Below are 23,603 nucleotides of genomic sequence, written 5' to 3' on the forward strand. Positions count from 1 at the left end.
GATTATTTGGTTTTGTTGTTGAATTCTGAGTTCTTCATATATTCTAGTCATTGTTGTTATTTAATTGCTAGGTCCTGTCTAACTCTTTTGCGACCCCTGGACTGTAGCCCATCAGGCTCCTTTGTCCATAGAATTTCCCAGGCAAGAATACTGGAGCAGGTTGCCATTTCCTTCTCCAGGGGATCTTTCCAACCCAGGGATCAAACCCACGTCTCCTGCATTGGCAGGCGTATTCTTTACCACTGAGCTACCAGGGAAGCCCGTATTCTAGTTACGAGGCCCTTATCAGACATACGATTTGCAAATATTCTCTCCCATTGTATAGGCTGTCTTTTCACTGTCTAGACAGTGTTCTTAAAGGCACAAAAGTTTTCAGTTTTGATGAAGTCCAGTTTATCTCTGTTTTTCTGTTATTGCTTGTGCTTTGGTGCATATCTAATAATCCAAGAATATAATGTCATGAAGATTACCCAAAGTATTATTTTAATTTTTTTGCCGACATAGGCAAAAGGAACCTTTGAATAACTATTAGCTAAAAGCTGTTTTAAATTAAAATAAGTTATTATTATTCCGACAGGCAGAGTGCTTTTAGAAATATGTTTCCCTTTGGGAATCATACTTCTCTGCTAGATTTAAGATTAATTCAGTTATTTCATATTATTTTTGTTGCTGACATTATACATCTGTAGAGCTGAGGTACAATGCAATAGAAAATTAAAGAGAATGAAAGATAAATACCTTTCTTTTTTTGCTGTTGCACATTCTCTGGTAGTTTATGAAGCTTTAAATAATTCCTTATAGTTTCCTTGTTGCCCAAATTTGGCAAAATAATATTTTGCTGTCTGTGACTTTTCTATGGTGATGTGATATATGAAATTCATTTTTATTTCTTATAGCCACATTAGTTATCTAACTAAATCAAAAATATGCCACATGCAGTGAATTATATTTAATGCGGCAAAGGCTAAAATCAATTTATAAAAAAATGAGAGGCAAAGTTTATTTCTTCATTTTTTTTCATTCACCTCATTGAGAAAAGTTCATTTTCCCCTTAGTATTTGCATTTATTAAAATTCAAAGTCCATAGTGATATTAAGGGAAGTGAGGAAATAGATTTATATTTAAATGGTAAGGCTTAAATGTACTGTAGATGTAGATATGCTTTTAAAAATTCAGCCTACTAAAGCCCTTTAACATTGTTGTAAATATATAAACGTACTTACAAACTTTTGTTAGTTGTTTTTAAACTATGGTATATTTATGGCTATTCTATTAGTGCAATTAACTATTGAGAGTGCTTTATTATTAAGCTATTTTATTTCTTATTAATGTTCAGTCAGATTCCTTGATACATACTTATTCTGGTGCTGATAACTATTTATCTTCCCAGGTGATGCTTGTTGTAAAGAATCCACCTGCCAGTGCAGGAGACATTAGAGATTTGGGTTCAATCCCTGGGTCAGGAAGAACCCCTGGAGAAGGCAATGGCAACCCACTCCAGTATTCTAGCCCAGAAAATCCCATGGACAGAGAATTACAGTCCACGGGGTCACAAAGAGTTGGACACGACTGAGCATGCACACACGCATCTATCTGTCTGTCTGTCTATCTGTCTATCTGTATATGTAGCTATAAAAGAACATAACATTGTTAAGTGTTTGGGCTTTGAAATCAAACTGATTGGATTCATATATTGGCACTGTCACTGTCTCCTTGGGTAGTTATTTAACCTCTTAGTGTCTCCCTTTACTCACCTGCAAAATGCAGCTGAATTTAATTTGTTGTGTGGCTTGAACAAACAGGAAATAACATGTGTTTCTAGCAAATGTTAGCTTTACAATGCAAGCTGATAGTGCATATTATTATTATTTAGAACACCATTAGGGTTAAGTATTTTAATATAAGCGTATGAATCATATTTGTGGGACAGTATTGCTTTTGCTCTATTATCTCCAATATGACTGATACATTTTAGTAGAGAAAATAAGTAGAGAAAATTTCATTGAATAAGAGTAACGGCTCAATGTGCTACAACAATTCAACACTCATTATACTGTATTACTTTGTGATGAAGGATTATTCTTCAATTCCCCAATTATTGGCTACTTACTATATGCAAAGTAGTGTGTTAGGACTTAAGTTTATATACAGTTGACTTAACAGAGATTTGAGCTGCACAGGTCCACTTGACCCGAACTTTTAAAACAGTAAATGCTGTAGTACTACATTGTCTGCAGTTTATTGAGTCTTGTGTATAGAGGATGTACACCTGTGTGTAGAAGGAACCCGATATCTGGAGGAACTGCACATATGGACTGCCCGACTACAAGTTATGTAGGATATTTCTGTTGCACAGAGGGTTGGCATGAGCAAACCCTTTGTTGTTCTAGGATCAACTGAACAGTGTGTAGGTGCTTTAATAGTGTTATGTGGAAGCTGAATGACGGGGAACGCAATGGCACCCCACTCCAGTACTCTTGCCTGGAAAATCCCATGGGCGGAGGAGCCTGGTAGGCTGCGGTCCATGGGGTCGCTAAGAGTTGGACATGACTGAGCGACTTCATTTTCACTTTTCACTTGCATGCATTGGAGAAGGAAATGGCAGCCCACTCCAGTGTTCTTGCCTGGAGAATCCCAGGGATGGGGGAGCCTGGTGGGCTGTCGTCTGTGGGGTCACACAGGGTCTGACACGACTGAAGCGACTTAGCAGGCAGGCAGAAGCTGAATGACAGAATCATGGACTAAGATTAGTTTTCATGAGAGTATTGGGTAGGCCCTTGAAATTGAGGGCAGTTCACAAGCTTAATTTTATGTGATTGTCATTAGTTGCATGTTTTTACAACTTTCTCTGAATATAAGAAACTAAGCTATAATGTTATTAATCTTAAAAATATTTTAATATATTAAGATATATTTTTTGTTTCATTATTCATAAAATGTACCATAAGACAAAAGCTCTCCATACTGAAATATACAGACATTTAAACAAATGCAGTCTTGGGATTTCCCTGGTGGTCCAGTGGTTAAGACTTCGCCTTCCAGTGCAGGGGGTGTGGGTTTGATCCCTAGTCAGGGAACTAAGATCCCACATGCCTTGTGGCTAGCAAAACAAAACATAAAGCAGAATTCATATTGTAACAGATTCAGTAAAGACTTTAAAAATGATCCACATTAAAAAAATCTTAAACAATGCAATCTTGTACAAATAATTTGCTTCATCTAGGTCTTACTTTTTTTTTAGTTTACTGCAAGATGTCTAATGGGTTTTGTTGATGTTACAAATAAATTCTTTCCCTCTGACATTGCATGCATAACTTGTTTTAGTAAATCCGATTTTGTATTTGCTTTTGTCTTTTAGTTCATTTTATTATTCTTTTTCTAGGTTCTTAAATACTATACTTATATGATTTTCTTTCTGTATATTTTTACTTTCAATAATGTTAAATAATTATTTTTCAGTCTGGGATATAAAGAGTTCTTTCAACATAGTGACAGTTCTATTTTTACCTTTGTTTCTTATTAGCAAAACTTATGTTTTTCTTTTTGGCATGCTATTAATATCTGTCCATAGCAGGCTTTTACAGAAACAGTTAAAACTTGACTAAACACACTGGGCTATTCTCTGAGACTTGAGGATAGTAAAGAAGATGAATGAACTCTTCCTTCTCTCTGCTGGAATAAGAGTTTTTTTCATTTTAAACCTTCCTTACATATTGCAGATTGTTCATAGAAGTTGAAAATTTATACCCAAGTGAACTTGAGCATTTCTTAAGTGTAAGAGTTTAATTCTCTCAAAATGGGAGTATTGGCCTGAATAATCTAAAAATGCAGATAACAAAAATCACTGGATATGGAAATCTTGTTTCTGTGGATTATTTTGACACAACAAAGTTAAAAATGTGTATTTTCTGAGTATACATTATCATCCTGTGTGGCCAAGAAACGGCAATATGAGATTTTAAATATTTCAAAGCGAGGACACTAAATAAATAATTGCATTTATATGGTGATATTTAGCATAGGGTATAGCCATGAAGCTATACTTTGACCTAAAATTCTCTTAAATGACATTTTTATATAAATTTAAGAAAATGAGAGAGCCTTTTAAAATAGAGCTGCTCGTTTCATCTGCCTGGTTAAAAAAACAGTCGGTGCACAGTTTCTGTACTATTTTTAGCTAGTTTCTCTTCTCTTTATACTAAATATTAAAAAAAATATATTTGACTGGGTTGGGTCTTAGCTGCAGCATTTGGTATCTTAAGTCTTCGTTGTGGCCTGTGGAATCTAGTTCCCTGACCAGGGATTGAACCCCGGCCTCTGCATTGGGAGCATGGAGTCCTGGACTCCATGTACTGGACCACCAGGGAAGTCCCTATACTAATTTATTGATATCCTTTGTTTACCTTGTAGAGGTGTTCCTTTACATCAAATGCTCAGTAGTCCTGTTTTCTTTTTCTACTCCATCTTTCAAGCTCTTTTCATCCTTTTTGTCCTCATAAAAAGACTTTAAAGGACAAGAAGAACTTTAAGGACAAGAAGAGTTTATGAAAACTGTTTGGCCCTGATATCGTCAGGTATTTTAGAATGACTTTTGATTGTGGATTATTAGAAGATGCAGTTTACTCCTCTTTTCTCTTAGATTCCTTTTGCAAGAATGTCTGTGGACTGTCTAATGAAACCGCTAGAGATATTAGTCAGTGAATTTCTAAGAGCTGGGAACTTTTCCATGCATGACTGACTTTGGCACTTTCCTCATTGGCACTTTTTATTGCAGAGTTTACCAACTAAAATATTTTCTCTGATTTTTTGCATTTGTTTAATGGTTTTTAGGCTCCTAGACATAATGTAGATTATCTCCACCTCTGATTTGTAAGTTTTTGACCGAGAAGTGTGTCACATGAATGCTTTCTTTTCATTAGTAAGTTCACTATATATCTCTTATGGAATTAAAAAAAAAAAGAAAGGAAAACTATTCAATGGTTTTCAGTTCAGTGCAGTTGCTCAGTCATGTCCAACTCTTTGTGACCCCATGGACCACAGAACGCCAGGCCTCCCTTTCCACCACCAACTCCCAGAGTTTACCCAAACTCATGTCCATTGAGTCGGTGATGCCATCCAACCGTCTCATCCTCTGTCATCCCTTCTCCTCCTGCCTTCAATTTTTCCCAGCATCAGGGTCTTTTCTAAGGAGTCAGCTCTTTGCATCAGTTCATTTCAGTTCGGTTCAGTCGCTCAGTCGTGTCTGACTCTTTGCGACCCCATGAATCGCAGCACACCACGCCTCCCTGTCCATCACCAACTCCCGGAGTTCACTCAGACTCACGTCCATCGAGTCAGTGATGCCATCCAGCCATCTCATCCTCTGTCGTCCCCTTCTCCTCCTGCCCCCAATCCCTCCCAGCATCAGAGTCTTTTCCAATGAGTCAACTCTTCGCAAGAGGTGGCCAAAGGACTGGAGTTTCAGCTTTAGCGTCATTCCTTCCAAAGAAATCCCAGGGCTGATCTCCTTCAGAATGGACTGGTGGGATCTCCTTGCAGTCCAAGGGACTCTCAAGAGTCTTCTCCAACACCACAGTTCAAAAGCATCAATTCTTCGGCGCTCAGCCTTCTTCACAGTCCAACTCTCACATCCATACATGACCACAGGAAAAACCATAGCCTTGACTAGACGAACCTTTGTTGGCAAAGTAATGTTTCTGCTTTTCAATATGCTGTCTAGGTTGGTCATAACTTTCCTTCCAAGGATTAAGCGTCTTTTAATTTCATGGCTGCAATCACCATCTGCAGTGATTTTGGAGCCCCAAAAAATAAAGTCTGACACTGTTTCCCCATCTATTTCCCATGAAGTGATGGGCCCAGATGCCATGATCTTCGTTTTCTGAATGTTGAGCTTTAAGCCAACTTTTTCACTCTCCTCTTTCACTTTTATCAAGAGGCTTGTTAGTTCCTCTTCACTTTCTGCCATAAGGGTGCTGTCATCTGCATATCTGAGGTTATTGATATTTCTCCCGGCAATCTTGATTCCAGCTTGTGCTTCTTCCAGTCCAGCGTTTCTCATGATGTACTCTGCATGTAAGTTAAATAAGCAGGGTGACGATATACAGCCTTGACGTACTCCTTTTCCTATTTGGAACCAGTCTGTTGTTCCATGTCCAGTTCTAACTGTTGCTTCCTGACCTGCATACAAATTTCTCAAGAGGCAGATCAGGTGGTCTGGTATTCCCATCTCTTTCAGAATTTTCCACAGTTGATTGTGATCCACACAGTCAAAGGCTTTGGCATAGTCAATAAAGCAGAAATAGATGTTTTTCTGGAACTCTCTTGCTTTTTTGATGATCCAGTGGATGTTGGCAATTTGATCTCTGGTTCCTCTGCCTTTTCTAAAACCAGCTTAAACATCAGGAAGTTCACGGTTCACATATTGCTGAAGCCTGGCTTGAAGAATTTTGAGCATTACTTTACTAGCGTGTGAGATGAGTGCAATTGTGCGGTAGTTTGAGCAGTCTTTGGCATTGCCTTTCTTTGGGATTGGAATGAAAACTGACCTTTTCCAGTCCTGTGGCCACTGCTGAGTTTTCCAACTTTGCTGGCGTATTGAGTGCAGCACTTTCACAGCATCGTCTTTCAGGATTTGAAATAGCTGAACTGGAATTCCATCACCTCTACTAGCTTTGTTCGTAGTGGTGCTTTCTAAGGCCCACTTGACTTCACATTCCAGGATATCTGGCTCTAGGTCAGTGATCACACCATCGTGATTATCTGGGTCATGATGATCTTTTTTGTACAGTTCTTCTGTGTATTCTTGCCACCTCTTCCTATCGCATCAAGTGGCCAAATATTGGAGTTTCAGCTTTAACATCAGTCCTTCCGATGAACACTCAGGACTGATCTCCTTTAGGATATACTGGTTGGATGTCCTTGCAGTACAAGGAACTCTCAAGAGTCTTCTCCAACACCACAGTTCAAAAGCATCAATTCTTCGGCACTCAGCTTTGTTTATAGTCCAACTGTCACATCCATACATGACCACTGGAAAAACTATAGCCTTGACTAGATGGACCTTTGTTGGCAAAGTAATGTCTCTGCTTTTTAATATGCTATCTAGGTTGGTCATAATTTTCCTTCCAAGTAGTAAGTGTCTTTTAATTTCATGGCTGCAATCACCATCTGCAGTGATTTTGGAGCCCAGAAAAATAAAGTCAGCCACTGTTTCCACTGTTTCCTCATCTATTTGCCTTGAAGTAATGGGACCAGATAATAATATTTACGTATTGGGGGCAAGATAGAAAGCATCAAAGTGTTCAATGTTTCCCTTTAGTTTTGCTTGATGTAATGCTTAGCTTCCTCATCATGTTTTACTTCAGGTTTTATGTTGCAAGGAACTGGCACAATTTGTTTTTTAAAAAGTAAGATAAGGTGTTATAATTTAAAGACAAAAATGGCTCTAACCCTAAACCTACAAATGTTGAGGAATTCATATTAGCTCCAAATGACAGGTGTAGGATGAAAATGAAGAGGTGAATTTAAATTGGGGGGTACTACTCATATTCTAAAACATATAAAACACTTATTTAGTATGCTACAGAAAATTAGAGGTTAACTAAGAAACTCTCAGCATGTATTTATCTTTTTCTGATACTTACAGATTTTTTCAAAAGCAAAATCAAGCTAAATACCAATTTACACACACACTTTTTCATATCTCAAAACTACGTAGTGATGGTGGCGAAGTTAATTATATATTAGAAATGCCTAGAGCAGGTGTAAGAAAGCACCAGCAGAAATACTCTCTGTAAATAGTTCATAAACATATTAAAGTCTGTCTTAACATATTTTTTAGGAAGAAATGCCTTTTCTTCAAAGGTCCATTTTTATATATTATAAGACCTCAATGTAAGTGTTAGCTTTTTTCTTAATCACATATAATTTTATATATACCTTGTATATTGCTTTTTCTTTCAAATTTTAGTAAACAAAATTTACTAATTTTACAATAACCATGGTCTGTGCTTTTACGCTTTAAAGCAACTATATAAACATTTAATTGTATATTTAGCATATAATTTATGTTTTGCATAAATTGTACGTATAACAGCCTACTTTATTAAGCAATTTTAACTTATTTTTGACTTCTTATTAAGCATTTCTGTAGAAGGCCACTATTATTCAAATTAATGTTCATAAACTAAATTCAGTAACTATTATGTGAAAGAATGTTCTCCCTTCACCCGCATCTTTAGGCTCGATTTCTGTGGTACCTTTGACTTCTTTTTCTTCAACCCTTGTGCCGTAAACAGACTCCACGTTGTATGTGGTATCTGTACCCTCCTCTGTATTCCATTCCCCTTTATTAGTTTAGGTCCTCGTGATTCCTCTTCTCTTCTACTGCTGATGGAGGTTACAGATTACCTGTAATGTTATTTGTTGTTCTTTGTTGTTTAGTTGCTAGGTTGTGTCCGACTCTTTTGCGATTCCATGGACTGTAACCTGCCAGGCTCCTCTGTCCATACGATTTCCCAAGCAAGAAAACTGAGGTCTTGCCATTTCCTTCTCCAGGAGATTTTCCTGACCTAGGGATCAAGCTCATTTCTCCTAAATCGGCAAGCAGATTCTTTACCACCGAGCCACCCAGGAAGCCCTAAAATGGAATGGATTTTTATTAAATATTTGTTGAGTTAGTGAACGATTACCCTCCTTATATGCAGTCTCTCCATTTCTAATCCACCTTTATACCTCCTTTATCAGAAGACAAAGACACATTTTCTTCCCTCAAAATTCAGTGATTTTATGACCATTTCCACAATTTTTCATTGCTTCCAGAGTATCTGTGAAATAAATAAAAACTCCTTGACAAGACATTCAAGGCCTTTTATGCTCTGACCCTGAGTGATATTTCTGGTTTAATATCCTACCATGGTTCTCATATTTTACCACATCTTTACTTCTCTTTTTCACTGTGTCCACATTTAAGATTCTCACATTTTCCTAGTCAGCCAAGCTCCAAGCATTATATTAAAAACATATATAACTAATATTTAATAGTTTATTTATATCAGGAATATTGCTAAGAAATTTCCCTAATGTTTTTCATTCTCTCCTAAGCATTCTTTCAAGTATGTACTATTACATCCATTTTACAGAGAAGTAAACCAAAGACATAGGGCCAAAGAGTCATGTAAGAGGTTAAGCCAGCAAGTGATGGGACCAGAATTCAAATGTGGACTCCCAGATTCTTGTGCTCCAAAGCAAGTATGTACTTATTCTGTTGAATAAACAGTGGTCAACTCTTATGCATTTCAAAGCCATAATTGAACTGCCATTGTCTGGTGGTGTTTATCTTTACTTTAGCTTAACCCGTTGTAATAATTCCTAAATAGTTCATCTTCTCTCTCTTTTTTTTTTTTTTCACTTGATCATTTGTTCTTCTCTGTGATATTCACAATATTGTTTCTTTACACCTCATCTCCAGTCGCTTCTTTATATTAACCCAACTCTTCACCCGTTTTTCTGATCTTTACTTTCCTGGACATTACTATGCCTCTGCACTCCATTACGCATTTTTCAAATCTCAGCTGAGGGGAAATTTCAGCCTGAAAACTAGTACTTTCCATCCTGACTTCAGGCAGTGTTTGCACCTTCATGGTGATAGCCGGCAGTGTTTTTGTAAGTTACTGTTCTCTTGTCTTTCTAAGTAGAATGTGAACTTCTTGATGAGAAAAGTTTTGTCTTACGTTTAAAAAATCATTTTATATTATCTCTGTGTCCCTATTACATAGGTAGTGGTACCGTGCTTGGTATGCAGTTAATCCATTGCTAAATTAGTTACTCAGAAAATATAATGTTTGTGTGATACGTTTTCCTCATTTTCATATAATCCAAGAGAAAGTGGAATTCAGACTTTCTGCCTAGATGGCTTTCACATTTCAACCAGTTGTTTCACTTCAGAGCCAGAGGTAAAAAGCAGGTTATGATTTTTGGCATGTTAATTTTTCAGTTTTATTTTTCAGTAATAGAGGCAAGAAGCAATATTGACTCAAAGTATATATATTGTTTTTCTCTAAATGAGGGTTAGTTTTAATAATTATAAATGGTGTTTCAGTCTGTACTTATAACATATATTGATTAATAATCCAGTATTTTGTATGTAAATTTTTCATTAAGTACCGAAAAAAGGAGTTATATGAAGTTTGGATAAGGAATAAAATGGAATTTATGTAATTCTTTTCAGTTTCTAGTTTTTCAGACAATAGAATAGAATCTTGGTGTCTGACTTCCCTAAGCTTACCATCTACATTTCACTTCACTAACCTATTAGTTTGGGGTCATTTTAGTGAATATATCATCCTATAAATGTTTTCAGCTGACATCAAAAATATTTATTTCCCTATACTATATGATTTATGTATTTAATGATTTTAAGAGTGTATTTTGTTTATTCTATCTGCCAGCAGTTAACTCTTTCAAGTTCAAAGCTGCATTGTGATTATGAATCCCATTGTTGGTAATAGAAGGCATTTGGGTAATTCTTCACATGGGCGACTTTTCTTTTAAAAATAGGGACTAATATTTTCTTGAGAAATAAAATCATTTTTTATTTTATATATTGTTAACCATGTCCCTTCACTCAAAAGTATAAAAACAAACCCTTAGTAACATACAAGAAAAACAAGCAACTCTTCAGTTAGCATGTTATTACTGACTTATAAGTAGAATGCATAAAAGTGTATTTTATTGTCTGTTTTTAAGTGTAGATATAGTTAATCTTTTCAAAATCAAAAAGGTCTATTCATTTTGGGGAGCATAATTTTACACAGAAAAGTTGTTTAGGATATTCTTTCAAATTTGTTTTTTTTCTTCTTATCTCTCAATTAAATATCATAGGCTTGATGTCCCTCTTTTCCTTAAACATTTTTGGATTTATTTTTTAAAACCTGGGAATTCTCTTATCTACATTATAGTTATAGAAATCAGGCCAGTAACATTGATGCTTATTGTTATTAAACGTAGAACTTACCGCACACAAGATACGACTCTACAGTGAATATCACCAGATGGTCAACACCAAAATCAATTGATTATATTATTTGCAGCCAAAGATGCAGAAGCTCTATACCTCAGCAAGAACAAGACCCAGTGCTGACTGTGGCTCGGGTCACGAGCTCCTTATTGCAAAATTCAGGCTTAAATTGAAGAAAGGGGTAGACTCTTGAGAGTCCCTTGGACAGTAAGGAGATCAAGCTCATCAGTCCTAAAGAAAATCAACCCTGAATGTTCACTGGAGGGACTGATGCTGAAGCTGAAGCTCCTTTACTTTGGCCACCTGAAGCAAAGAGCCAATTTGTTGGAAAAGACCCTTACACTGGTAAAGATGGAGGTTAGGCAGAGAAGGAGGTGACGAAGGACGAGATGGTTGGATGGCATCATTGACTCAATGGACGTGAATTTGAACAAACTCTGGGAGATAGTGAAAGACAGGGAAGACTGGCGTGCTGTGGTCCATGGGGTTCACAAAGAGTCAGACACCGCTGAGCAACCGAACAACAAGAGGGACAACCACTAGACCATTCAGGTATGGCCTAAAACAAGCCCTTATGATTATACAGTGGAGGTGACAAATAGATTCAAGGGATGAGATTTGGTAGACAGAGTGTCTGAAGAACTATGAATGGAATTTTGTAACATTGTACAGGAGATGGTGATCATAACCATCCCCAAGAGAAAGAAATGCAAGAAAGTAAAGTTGTTATCTGAGAAGACTTGACAAATAACTGATAAGAGAAGCAAAAGGCAAAGGAGAAAGGAAATGATATATACCCAACTGAATGCAGAGTTCTAGAGAAGAGCAAAGAGAGAGAAGAAAGCCTTCTTAAGTGAACAATGCAAAGAAATAGAGGGAAACAACAGAATGGGAAAGACTTGAGATTTCTTCAAGAAAATTGGAGATACCAAGGGAACATTTCATGCAAAGATGGGCACAGTAAAGGACAGAAATGGCAAATACCTAACAGAAGCAGAAGAGATTAAGAAGAGGTGGCAAGAACACACAGATGAACTGTACAAAAAGGTCTTAATGAACCAGATAACCATGATGGTCTGGTCACTCCCTTAGAGCCAGACATCCTGGCGTGCGAAGTGAAGTAGGCCTTAGGAAGCATCACTATGAACAGAGATAGTTGAGGTGATGGAATTCCAGCTGAGCTGTTTAAAAACCTAAACGATAATGCTGTAAAAGTGCTGCACACAGTATGTCAACACATTTGGAAAACTCAGCTATGGCTACAGAACTGGGAAAGGTCAGTTTTAATTCTAATTCCAAAGAAAGGCAATGCCAAAGGATATTGGACAATTTTGCTCATTTCACATGCTGACAATGTAATACCCCAAATCCTTCAAGCTAGGCTTCAACAGTAGGTGAACTGAGAACTTCCAGATGTATAAGCTGGATTTAGAAAAGGCAGAGGAACCAGAGATCAAATTGCCAACATCTGTTGGATCATAGGAAAAGCAAGGGAACTCAAGAAAAAAACATCTACTTCTGCTTCACTGACTACATTAAACCTTTGAATATGTAGATCACAACAAACTGGAAAATTCTTAAAGAGATGGGAACACAAAGCCACCTTACCTCTCTTGTGAAACCTGTATGTGGGTCAAGAAACAACAGTTACAACCAAACGTGGAACAACAGACTGGTTCCAAATTGGGAAAGGAATATGTCAAGGCTGTATATTGTCACTCTGCTTATTTAACTTATATGCAGAGTACATCATGTGAAACGCTGGACTGGAAGAAGCACAAGCTGGAATCAAGATTGCAGGGAGAACTAGCAATAACCTCACATACACAGATGACACCACCCTTATGGCAGAAAGTGAAGAGGAACTAAAGAGCCTTTTAATGAAGGTTGAAAGAGGAGAGTGAAAAAGCTGACTTAAAACTCAGCATTCAAAAAACAAAGATCATGACTTCCGGTCCCATCACTTCATGGCAAATAGATGGGAAACAATGGGAACTGTGACAGACTTTATTTTCTTGTGCTCCAAAATCACTGCAGACAATGACTGCAGCCATGAACTTAAAAGACATTTGCTCCTTTAAAGAAAAGCTATGACCAACCTAGACAGCTATTATAAAGCAGAGACGTTACTTTGTGGACAAAGGTCCATATAGTCAAAGCTCTAGTTTTTCCAGTAGTCGTGTATGGATGTGAGAGTTGGACCATAAAGAATGTTGAGCGCTGAATCATTGATTCTTTTGAACTGTGCTATTGGAGAAGACTCTTGAGAGTCCCTTAGGCTGGAAGGGATCAAACCAGGCAACCCTAAAGAAAATCAACCTTGAATATTCACTGGAAGAGCTGATGCTGAAGCTGAAGCTGAAGCTCCCAATACTTTGGCCACCTGATGCATAGAGCTGATTTATTAGAAAAGACCCTGATGCTGGGAAAGATTGAAGCCAGGAAAAGAAGGGTGCAACATGGGACGAGATGGTTGGATGGCGTTACCTACTCAATGGACATGAGTTTGAGTAGGCTCTGGAGATGGTGAAGGACAGGGTTGCCTAGCCTGCTGCAGTCCATGGGGTCACAAGGAGTCCATCATGACTGAATGACTGAACAATTAGAGAAACAGCAAACCCCTCAAGCTACAAGAGTGGCACCACCAAACTCCTTCCCTGGGAATTAGCCTCAGCATCTCAGCATCAAGGTGCTGTAGCTTAGAATTGCTTCTGTGAGCATCTGTGCTTTGTCTTGATTTATTTTGTACACTCTTAGCAAGATGTGTCCTACGCTAATATCCCCTTTGTTTTACACTCTTTCAATTTAGGAAAGGTTTCATAGAATGCTCTGCTGTAGGGTGTCCTAGGAAACCTGTCTGGCCTATTTTTGCATGTCTCTACAGTCGGTTGGCTCACAAAGATTCGGACATGACTTAGTAACTGAACAACGACAACTTGCATATACTATTTGGCTTTGTGTGACATTTCTTCATCATAACATTTGATTACACACTTTTGGCAGAAATACCCGTGTAGTTATGCTAAATTCTTCTCACTATATCAGGAGTTACATGCTGTCGTCATTCAGTAATGGTAGTGTTCACTATGAATATTTGGTTAAAGTGGTGTCTGCCAGATTTCCTCACTATGAAATTACTGTTTTCTCCTTTAATGGAAAAATGTCTTGTAGGAGATACTTTGAGACTATGTGAGTATCATATTACTTTTCAAACTTTTATCCACTATTTTTATGATTTTTTTTTCCAAGTGGAGATTTTCTAATTCTGTCATCCTTTCTACAATATCAGTTAGATTTTTTTCTACAATGAAAAGCTTTCTCTTCTCTGTTTTGTCTGTCTGTGAATTTTATCTGTGTATATATCTGTGTATCTATGTATTTATCTGTGTATCTATGTTTTTACAATTCAATGCAACTTTGAAAAATAATCTCATTGAAAGCAATGCAGATTTGAAAAGAGACATGATAAAAATTCAATAATTTGGAATTTAGAATTTGAACTTGAGCCAAGCAGTAATTTTTGGTGGTAGACCTGAATATGGGGAAAAAAACGCCTGGTATTTCACTTATTATTGATGTTTGGTTTGTGAACAGATTCTAATACTATGTGGCATTCTTGCCTCTTCTCTAGCACAGGGTATTAACATTTTGCCCTACTTTTTTAGCTGAATGAAAGCTATAGATTAAAGAAAGAAAACGTAAGAAGTCAAAGTTGAAGAGGTCAAAAACTAATGGTAGTGATTAGGGTGTTCAAGAAATTTATCTTGCTAGTGTTAGAAAATGAAATATGACTAAAGTTACTCATTTATCCAAGCGAAATACAAGATATTAAAAATACAATGCCAGGACAGTTGGGTTGAAATTAATTTTGGTAAAAATTTTTCAGTGTTTATGCCTAACCCTCTTCTGTCAAAAAGGAAAACCAAAACCTTGTTTTGTTTTTAATACATTTTATTTCTTTATTTTCAGCTGTGTTGGATCTTTGTTGCTGTGTGGGCTTTTCTCTGGTTGTGGCGAGCAGGGGCTGCTGGCTAATTGCAGCGTGCAGGCTTCTCTTTGCACTGGCTTCTCTTGTTGCGGAGCACGGGCTCCGGGACGCGGCAGCTTCCGTGGTCGTGGTGTGTGGTCTTAGTAAGTGGGGCTCCTGTGCTCTGGAGCATAGGGTCAGTAGTTGTGGCACGCGAGCTTAGTTGCCACTATCTGGGATCTTCCCAGGTCAGGGATTGGCATGTGGATTCTTTACCACTGAGCCACCAGGGAAGCCCCCTTTTTGGTTTTAAATGAGAGCTTAGTTTTTAACATTCATTCAGAATGTAAAACTGACAAGTTATGTGACTCCAGGCTTTCTGATTGTATTTCTGGAGTTGGCATTTTTTTTTTCCTCTCTAAAGGATCAGAGAGTAAATGATTATTTTTTGACCCAGGTGTTATTGCTGCTTTACTGCTGCCTCCTCTGCTTCCTCTTTCCCTCGCGCTTCAACTCCTCCTCCTTCTTCACAATTGTTTCCATACGTAGAAACCATTCTCAAGTTATGAGCCATTTAAAAATAGGAAATGAGGACATGGCCTTATAGATATCAGTTTACTAATTCTTAAACAGATGGTTAAGGGTTTTTTTTTTTTTTCATTTTTCAATATGTTAGATGGCTTTGAAATGTAAAATATGAAACTTATAGCCCTTTTGGCACTTGAAGACTTTTCAGTCTGTAATTTAAATCCTCAAAACAGCGCCATTTACTTGGCAGTTCCAGCCCTTAAGTTGTAGATTATTGTTCACCATTATATTCTCAGAGTAGCTCTAGAGTACTGCCTTTCACCCAGTAGCATCCAACAACTGGAACAAGGACAGAGCAACTGAGTTTCACTGTACTTCACTTGCTGGGGAAAGGATCATTTCTTAATTTCTCATTTACTCTGTATTTAGGCAAATACAGGTGCCCAATATCCCGAGTAAACAAAGTAATCTCATAAATGAAATGACATATTTTAAATTATGAGACTTATCTTTCCAGAAGAAAACAAAATCGTACTCTGAGTAACAGGTTAATATGTGATAATATTTGTACTTTTTGAGTTTTTTGTGAGAAAAATCAGATTGCTAAGATATTGATATCGACATTCATATTTATTATATTTCAACTATGTTTTTTTTCCTATTTGCATAAGCCACAGATGGTGAATATTTGAACTTAGAACTGTAAATAAAAATATAAGAAGTAAAATATAATTTTAAGTCATGTGGCTGTTTGAACATTTGTCTTTGCCAGAATTCTTACTATATGTGAAACCTAACGTATATCTACTAAATATCAAGTATAATTATGCTAGAAATGTAGAAAGGAAATTAAATGGACATGATTTCCCAACTCCCAGAAGTTGTATGTGCTTGTGAGAAATAGCAATGACATAGAAATTAAAGCTCTAAGCACATAAACTGACTTTGAAACAAATACTGCCAATGACTACTGTTTGATTTCAGTTTTCTAAAGTATGTTCTTTATATACAATTTATTTGAATAACTTTTATAGCGTTTGTTTTCCTATCCTTATTTTTTAGTTTCGGTTATAAGTTGATATTGAAAATTTATATTATAGGGAAACAGAAATACCATGTGACCACATAATGTTCCTCTAGTGTATATCTAAGCTGTAAAATCATCATCATATAAAATTTACCAAATAAAAGGCCACAGTATGATGGTTTTATAGGTGCTTATTCAGCATAAAAAGATAACCTCAAATGCTGACAAAAACAGAATAATTTCAACATTGTCATGTCATAAAATATACATTTTAAACAATTGAATTTAAAATACATTTGTGCCATTTTAGCCCAAAGTATAGTACCTCAAGGGAATTCTCTCAAAATGAGTTTACATTGAAAAGTATTTTAACACAATTTTTTTCTATCTCAGAAATTATTAAAGTTACTATACAATGATAATTCTTTAAAGAAACACTGCAAGTATGACATTATTTAGCTCTGCCGTAAGGAAAAATAAAATGTTTACCCAACTTTTAAAATATTAATGTATATCATTTATTTTTTAGTGTAGTTTTGAATACAAATAGTATTGCTGTGAAACTTCAAGTTAATATTAAAAGATATCATGTTATATTCATTTACTATTTATGATGTTACCTGTCATCAGTACATCTGAGTTCCTTTTTTGCTCACGATAATTTCCTTTCCCTTGCATTTCTGTACCTTGTCATTCATTTCTGTGGTTCTCACATATTGTGTTTCCAGAGTTTATTCACAAATGTAATCTGATCTATTTGCATATTCTTTATGAAGGAAAAACACTGTTATGTAGAAATCTTTTCTAATAAAGAAAACCTCAGTTCACTTCAGTAGCTCAGTTGTGTCCGACTCTTTGTGACCCCATGGACTGCAGCATGCCAGTCTTCCCTGTCTATCACCAACTCCTGGAGCTTACTCAAACTCATGTCCATCAAGTCAGTGATGTCATCCAACCTTCTCATCCTCCATCATCCCCTTCTCCTCCCGCCTTCAATCTTTTCCAGCATCAGGGTCTTTTCGAATGAGTCAGTTCTTTGCATCAGGTGGCCAAAGTATTGGAGTTTCAGCTTCAGCATCAGTCCTTCCAGGGAATATTCAAGATTGATTTCCTTTAGGATTGACTGGTTGGATCTCCATGCAGTCCAAGGGACTCTCAAGAGTCTTCTCCAACACCACAGTTCAAAAGCATCAATTCTTCAGCACTCAGCTTTCTTTATAGTCCAACTCTCATGTCCATACATGACTGCTGAAAAAATCATAGCTTTGACTAGATGGACATTTGTTGGCAAAGTAATGTCTCTGCCTTTTAATATGCTGCCTAGGTTGGTTATAGCTTTTCTTCCAAGGAGCAAGTATCTTTTAATTTCATGGCTGCAGTCACCGTCTGCAGTGATTTTGGAGCCCCCCAAAATAAAGTCTTTCACTATTTCCATTGTTTCCCCATCTATTTGCCGTGAAATGATAGGACCGGATACCATCGTCTTAGTTTTCTGAATATTGAGTTTTAAGCCAACTTTGTCACTCTCCTGTTTCACTTTCATTAAAAGGCTCTTTAGTTCTTCTTTGCTTTCTGCCATAATGATGGTGTCATCTGAGGTCATTGATATTTCTCCCAGCAATCTTGATTTCAGCTTCTTGTTCATCCAGTCCAGCATTTCCCATGATGTACTCTGCATATAAGTTAAATAAGCGGGGTGACAATATACAGCCTTGACGTATTCCTTTTCCAATTTGGAACCAGTCTGTTGTTCCATGTCCAGTTCTAACTGTTGCTTCTTGACCTGCATACAGATTTCTTAGGAGGCAGGTAAGGTGGTCTGGTATTCCTATCTCTTGAAGAAAGAAAATCTTGAAAGAAAATCTCATCTCTTGAAGAAAGCAAACCAAGGTTCATAAAAATCTACCTACTACCAAAATTATTTTTTGTGTGTATGTAGGGTTGTATGTTTTTACTGTACATTAATTATGTGTTTTTTCAAAGCGAGTGATCATAAGCAATGAGAAGCTTAGTTTCTGCAATATTTTGCCACATAAATTTTATATCCTAGGAATACAAATTAATTAGATCAGTGGTTCTCAGTGGGGATAAATGTGGGGATGACAATTATCTCCATAATTATAAAGTTCTAATGGATCCTATTAAAGTAATTAAAAAAGAGGCAGAAGACGATAGGTATCCTGAATGCACAAGCAAATAACTCCACATGACAGTATTTTATATTTTGATCAAAATAGTGACTCATTATCTCATTTTTAAATGTGTATGAAAATCAGGAAAAAGCCAAATAATTTCATTTTTATCAGTAGAATTTTTTAACTAGCTGATTGTGTGCAGAAACACAATAGTTCTCATTAAAAGTTTTTGAAAGGCCTAATGGCATGATCAGCCCTATCTTTTTAAAATACGTCTGAAGGTTGAGGAATGAAATTGTAGCCGAACTGAAGGTGGAATGATCAGTTACCGAATTATATTGGTATCAGTCAGAGAGTGTGAGTGACAGGACTTGAGTGATGGCTATCACCATGGAAAGGAAAGGTCAGATACAAGAAAGATGCTTCCTTGTAGAATCTAGAACGGACTGGCTGATTAGATGTTGGGCACAATGAAGTATGAGGTTTGTGTCCTAAATATTTGGAACACTGATCTTTAACAAAGGAATGTGGAGTAGGAAAATGAAATGAGTTCATATGAACCAAATTCACTGGGTATAACTATTATACTGTGGCATGTTTCAGGTAGTATTCTGGAATACTAAAACTGAGAATGACTTTAGAAGTTTAAAAGAATGATTTTTGGGCAAATAAACTTTTTTACAATACATAAAACTATATTATATTATTGTTGGCAGTGGTAACAGTAGTGGAGGTAATAGTTATTAAGTCCTTGATATGTGTTCAGAATTTAAAATACATTATCTCATTTAATTCTCACAGAAGTCCCAAGAGTATCTCCCTGCTTTTGAGGACAGAGAGACTAAGACTAGAGAGGTTATATAAATTGCCCAAGGTCAACATACTAGTGATTATTCATGTGCATTTTGTAGCTAAGTTGTTTGACTCTAAAGATCTTGTGTTCTTTGAAACTCATTTTATTAAGTAGATGTTCCAAATTAGAAATGGAAAAACATCCAGAAAAGGATGCGATAAGTATTTGGATCCACACTAGACTTCAGGATACTCCAAAGACTTTGAAGCGTTTCACAAAAAATTTTAAATGAGTAAATTAACTTGCCTTTAATTAAAAATAACCCATGTCATAACCCTAGTTTTTGGGTGGCAAGAGGATAATCGATGATTTTAAAAATAAGATAATAAAATCTTCCCTGAAATGTGATGTACATGTTTGTGATGGGGAATATTCAATATAATTTTGGTTTTGACTTACAGCTTGTACATGCAGTGGCCATGCAAATATTTGTCATATGCACACAGGAAAATGTTTCTGCACAACTAAAGGAATAAAAGGTGATCAATGCCAATTGTAAGTAAAAATTACTTTATAGAACTTTCGTGGGTTAAATTTCTGCTGTAAAAGTAATTGCTACAGGTTTCCCTTTGAAGTTTAGTGTTGTGTTAGTTAAGCAACCAATGTTATTATCAACTATGCTGATTTGCATTTTATCAATCTTCATAGAAGTTAAGCCTTTAAATGACGATTTTGTGGAAGTTTTAAAACAGAGCCCATAGAATATTTGTCTTTTGTACCTTTCTGATAAAAAGAAATATTTTTATTTTTTCTAGAACATCTTATATATGAAATCTCAAATTTGGGTGGCTATCTTTATAATTTTCCTCTACATTTTGTTAAAGAACTGAAATTCAATGTTTCTGTGCATTTCTTTGTTTTAAATCTTTTATTATTAATCCTGATCATCAAAATCTCATTAAGCCTTTCAATTGGTTTCTTATACTCATTTTCTTTTTTTTCTTTGTTATTTCATTAGACATGAACCCCCACTCTTGTTGCTACTCTGCTTTTAGTAGTTCTATGAGTGGTTTTTGTCTTTTTGTAATTTAGTTGTTCGGAGAAGGCGATGGCACCCCACTTCAGTACTCTTGCCTGGAAAATCCCATGGACAGAGGAGCCTGGTAGGCTGCAGTCCATGGAGTCGCTAAGAGTCGGACACGACTGAGCGACTTCACTTTCACTTTTCACTTTCATGCACTGGAGAAGGAAATGGCAGCCCACTCCAGTGTTCTTGCCTGGAGAATCCCAGGGACAGGGGAGCCTGGTGGGCTGCCGTCTATGGGGTCGCACAGAGTCCGACATGACTGAAGTGACTTAGCGTAGCAATTTAGTTGTTAATCTGAAGATTGATTCTCGCCCACCTCCAAAAGAAGTAACTTTAAACACTAGTTGTTTCAGGTTATTTAAATGATTTTTCTTACTTATATTCTTTATATACTAAATCATTTTGATAGTTTTGAATTATTTATCTGCATGCACTTGTCTTTGTATTAGATATAATATACTGTATTTTACATAAACCACAAAATTATTTTAAAAATTAATAAAGCATTCTCCAAAACTGTATCTATCTATATATAAATAAAAGTTTATATCCAAAGAAATCTGTTAGCCTTGGAAAATGATCTTTCTGCTTGTTTTTACTTAGAACAAATGTATTATTTGCTGTAGAATTATTCTGCATTTTTCATGTTAGATGATCATGTCTTTGGCTAGTCTCAGAGGTGTCATAGGTTTTCAAGAGAATGTGAGCAGAACAAGTTTTTATTCCTTCTCCATAGTCTCTAAACTTAAAAGTAAAGTCAAAGCGTAAGATCATAGGGAAATTCCTGTTAAGGAAGGCTATTTTGTTCTCAGTACCAATTTAATTAAGCAGAGTCCTATGCTTTAAGTCAGAGATGCCACCAGTATTTTGCAATGCCGTATACTGGTTGTTATAAGCAGGGCTACCTTGGTGGTCACGTGACACGTGCATTTGCACAGGGCCTCATGCTTAGAAGAGCTTCTTGCCTGATTCAGTGTTCTGCTGTTGCCATATTAAAATTTTAATAGATTCTTAACAAGAGCCCTTCATTTTCATTTTCCCCGGTTCCTTGCTTCCCCTTTTCCTAGTGATTTATGTAGTAGATCTTGGTCTTAAGCAACAAATATTTTTGTTGAGCTTCTAATATCATTTTAAACACTGACAGTTTAAATTTGTACTTTATTTTTTCATAAATGGCATAGCCATCCATAATAATTATCTCTTTTGTGATGTAGTACTTTAGTAACACATTTTTGATTCCAGGTGAAAGAGATAGTATTTTAATTCATTGAACTCATGGGTTTGTAAGCTTAGATATACAGTTATAAGATTTGACATATGCATGAAATATTAGAAAAATAATTTATGTAGTTCTGAATGATGAAAGTACATTTTACTGCTAGTGACTAGAATTAGGGTAAATTTTTTACAAGTATGGGAGAAATTGGAATACTAAATTGTGGGCGTATTTTGTAGATAGTTTTTTTGTTTGTTTTCTTTTTTCTTTTTTTAAAAAAATAATTTATTTATTTTAATTGGTGGCTAATTACTTTGCAATATTGTAGTGGTTTTTGCCGTACATTGGCATGAATCAGCCATGGGTGTACATGTGTTCCCCATCCTGAACCCCCCTCCCACCTCTCTCCCCATCCCATCCCTCAGGGTCATACCAGTGCTCTGGCCCTGAGCACCCTGTCTCATGCATCAAATCTGGACTGGTGATCTATTTCACATATGGTAATATACATGTTTCAATGCTGTTCTCTCAAATCGTCCCACCCTCACCTTCTGCCACAGAGTCTAAGTCTGTTCTTTACATCTGTGTCTCTTTTGCTGTCTCGCATATAGGGTCATTGTTACCATCTTTCTAAATTCCATACATATGTGTTAATATACTGTATTGGTGTTTTTCTTTCTGACTTACTTCACTCTGTCTAAGTTTTTTTTTTTTTTTCTAAGTTTTTATAGATAGAATTACTCTCATTGCTTTTTCATTTTACTTATTTGTTTTATTTATTTATATTTATATTTGTAATTATTTACATAATATATACAATATATTTATAAAATAGAAATGTTTATATTACATATTTATATTAAATACCTATAATTATTTTTGTATAAATATTTGTTTTATTTATTTTAGTGTGGGGCAGGGGTGACATTAGCATCCTCACACAATTTTTTTAAGTTAATTAATTTTTTTTTTTTTTTTGGTTACCTTGGGTCTTCTCTAGTTGCGGTGAGTGAGGGCTACTCTTCGTTGCGATGCATGCTCTTCTCATTGGTGCATCTCTTGGTGCAGACCTTGGACTCCAGGGTGCTTGGGCTCATTAGTTGCCCTGTGTGAACTCAGTAGTTGTGATTCCAGGGCTTAGTTGGTATGTGGTACGTGGAATCGTCCCAGGCCAGGGATTGAACCCGTGTCCCCTGCATTGGCAGGTAGATTCTTAACCACTGGACTGCTAGGGAAGTCTAGGGTCCTCATTCTTAAAGCAATTAAAGCAGTAATTTCCTGCCATATGCTTATACTGGAAAAAATGCTCTTGTTAGGAAGTAAAGCTAGTCACTCATGTCAGTAGACAATCATTAAATGAGTGCTTCTTACTATTAATGAAGATGAATAACACATGGCTTTTACTTAAAGTATTAGGCTTTACTAATGGAGACACTAGGCAAAATATACTACACTACTTTCTCACATTAGTGCTTTGAGATGCTTAAGAATGAGCCTTTCCTTCTTCCCAGGATAATTTGTTTGGCTTTAAGTAAGGAGTTGCAAAGAGTAGGATACCACTGAGCAACAGAACAACAACAAATGTAGTTAGAAGGGGGCTTCCCAGGTGGCACTAGTGGTAAAGAACCCACCTGATGTTGGAGACGTAAAGACAGGTTCAATCCCTGGGTCAGGAAGATCCCCCAGAGGAGGGCATGACAACCCACTCCAATATTCTTGCCTGTAGAATTCCATGGACAGAGGAGCCTGGCGAGCTACAGTCCACAGGGTTGCAGAGAGTCGGACACGACTGAAACAACTTGGCACAGCATGCACATGTAGCTAGACATCACA

At 36.4% G+C, this 23,603-nt stretch overlaps 1 protein-coding gene across 5 annotated transcripts in view; it reads left to right on the forward strand.

Annotated features, from left to right (window-relative positions):
- The window catches only part of ATRNL1 (attractin like 1), an 802,632-nt gene that overhangs the window by 218,699 nt on the left and 560,330 nt on the right, over nt 1–23,603 (forward strand). For all 5 annotated transcript variants that reach the window (XM_025273995.3, XM_025273996.3, XM_044935104.2 and 2 more), the window contains exon 20: nt 19,929–20,022. In XM_025273995.3, the coding sequence (XP_025129780.3) occupies nt 19,929–20,022 (94 nt within the window). The remainder of the gene's footprint in view (nt 1–19,928; nt 20,023–23,603) is intronic.

Source organism: Bubalus bubalis, chromosome 23 (assembly GCF_019923935.1).
Source record: "Bubalus bubalis isolate 160015118507 breed Murrah chromosome 23, NDDB_SH_1, whole genome shotgun sequence".
Classification (NCBI taxonomy): domain Eukaryota; kingdom Metazoa; phylum Chordata; class Mammalia; order Artiodactyla; family Bovidae; genus Bubalus; species Bubalus bubalis.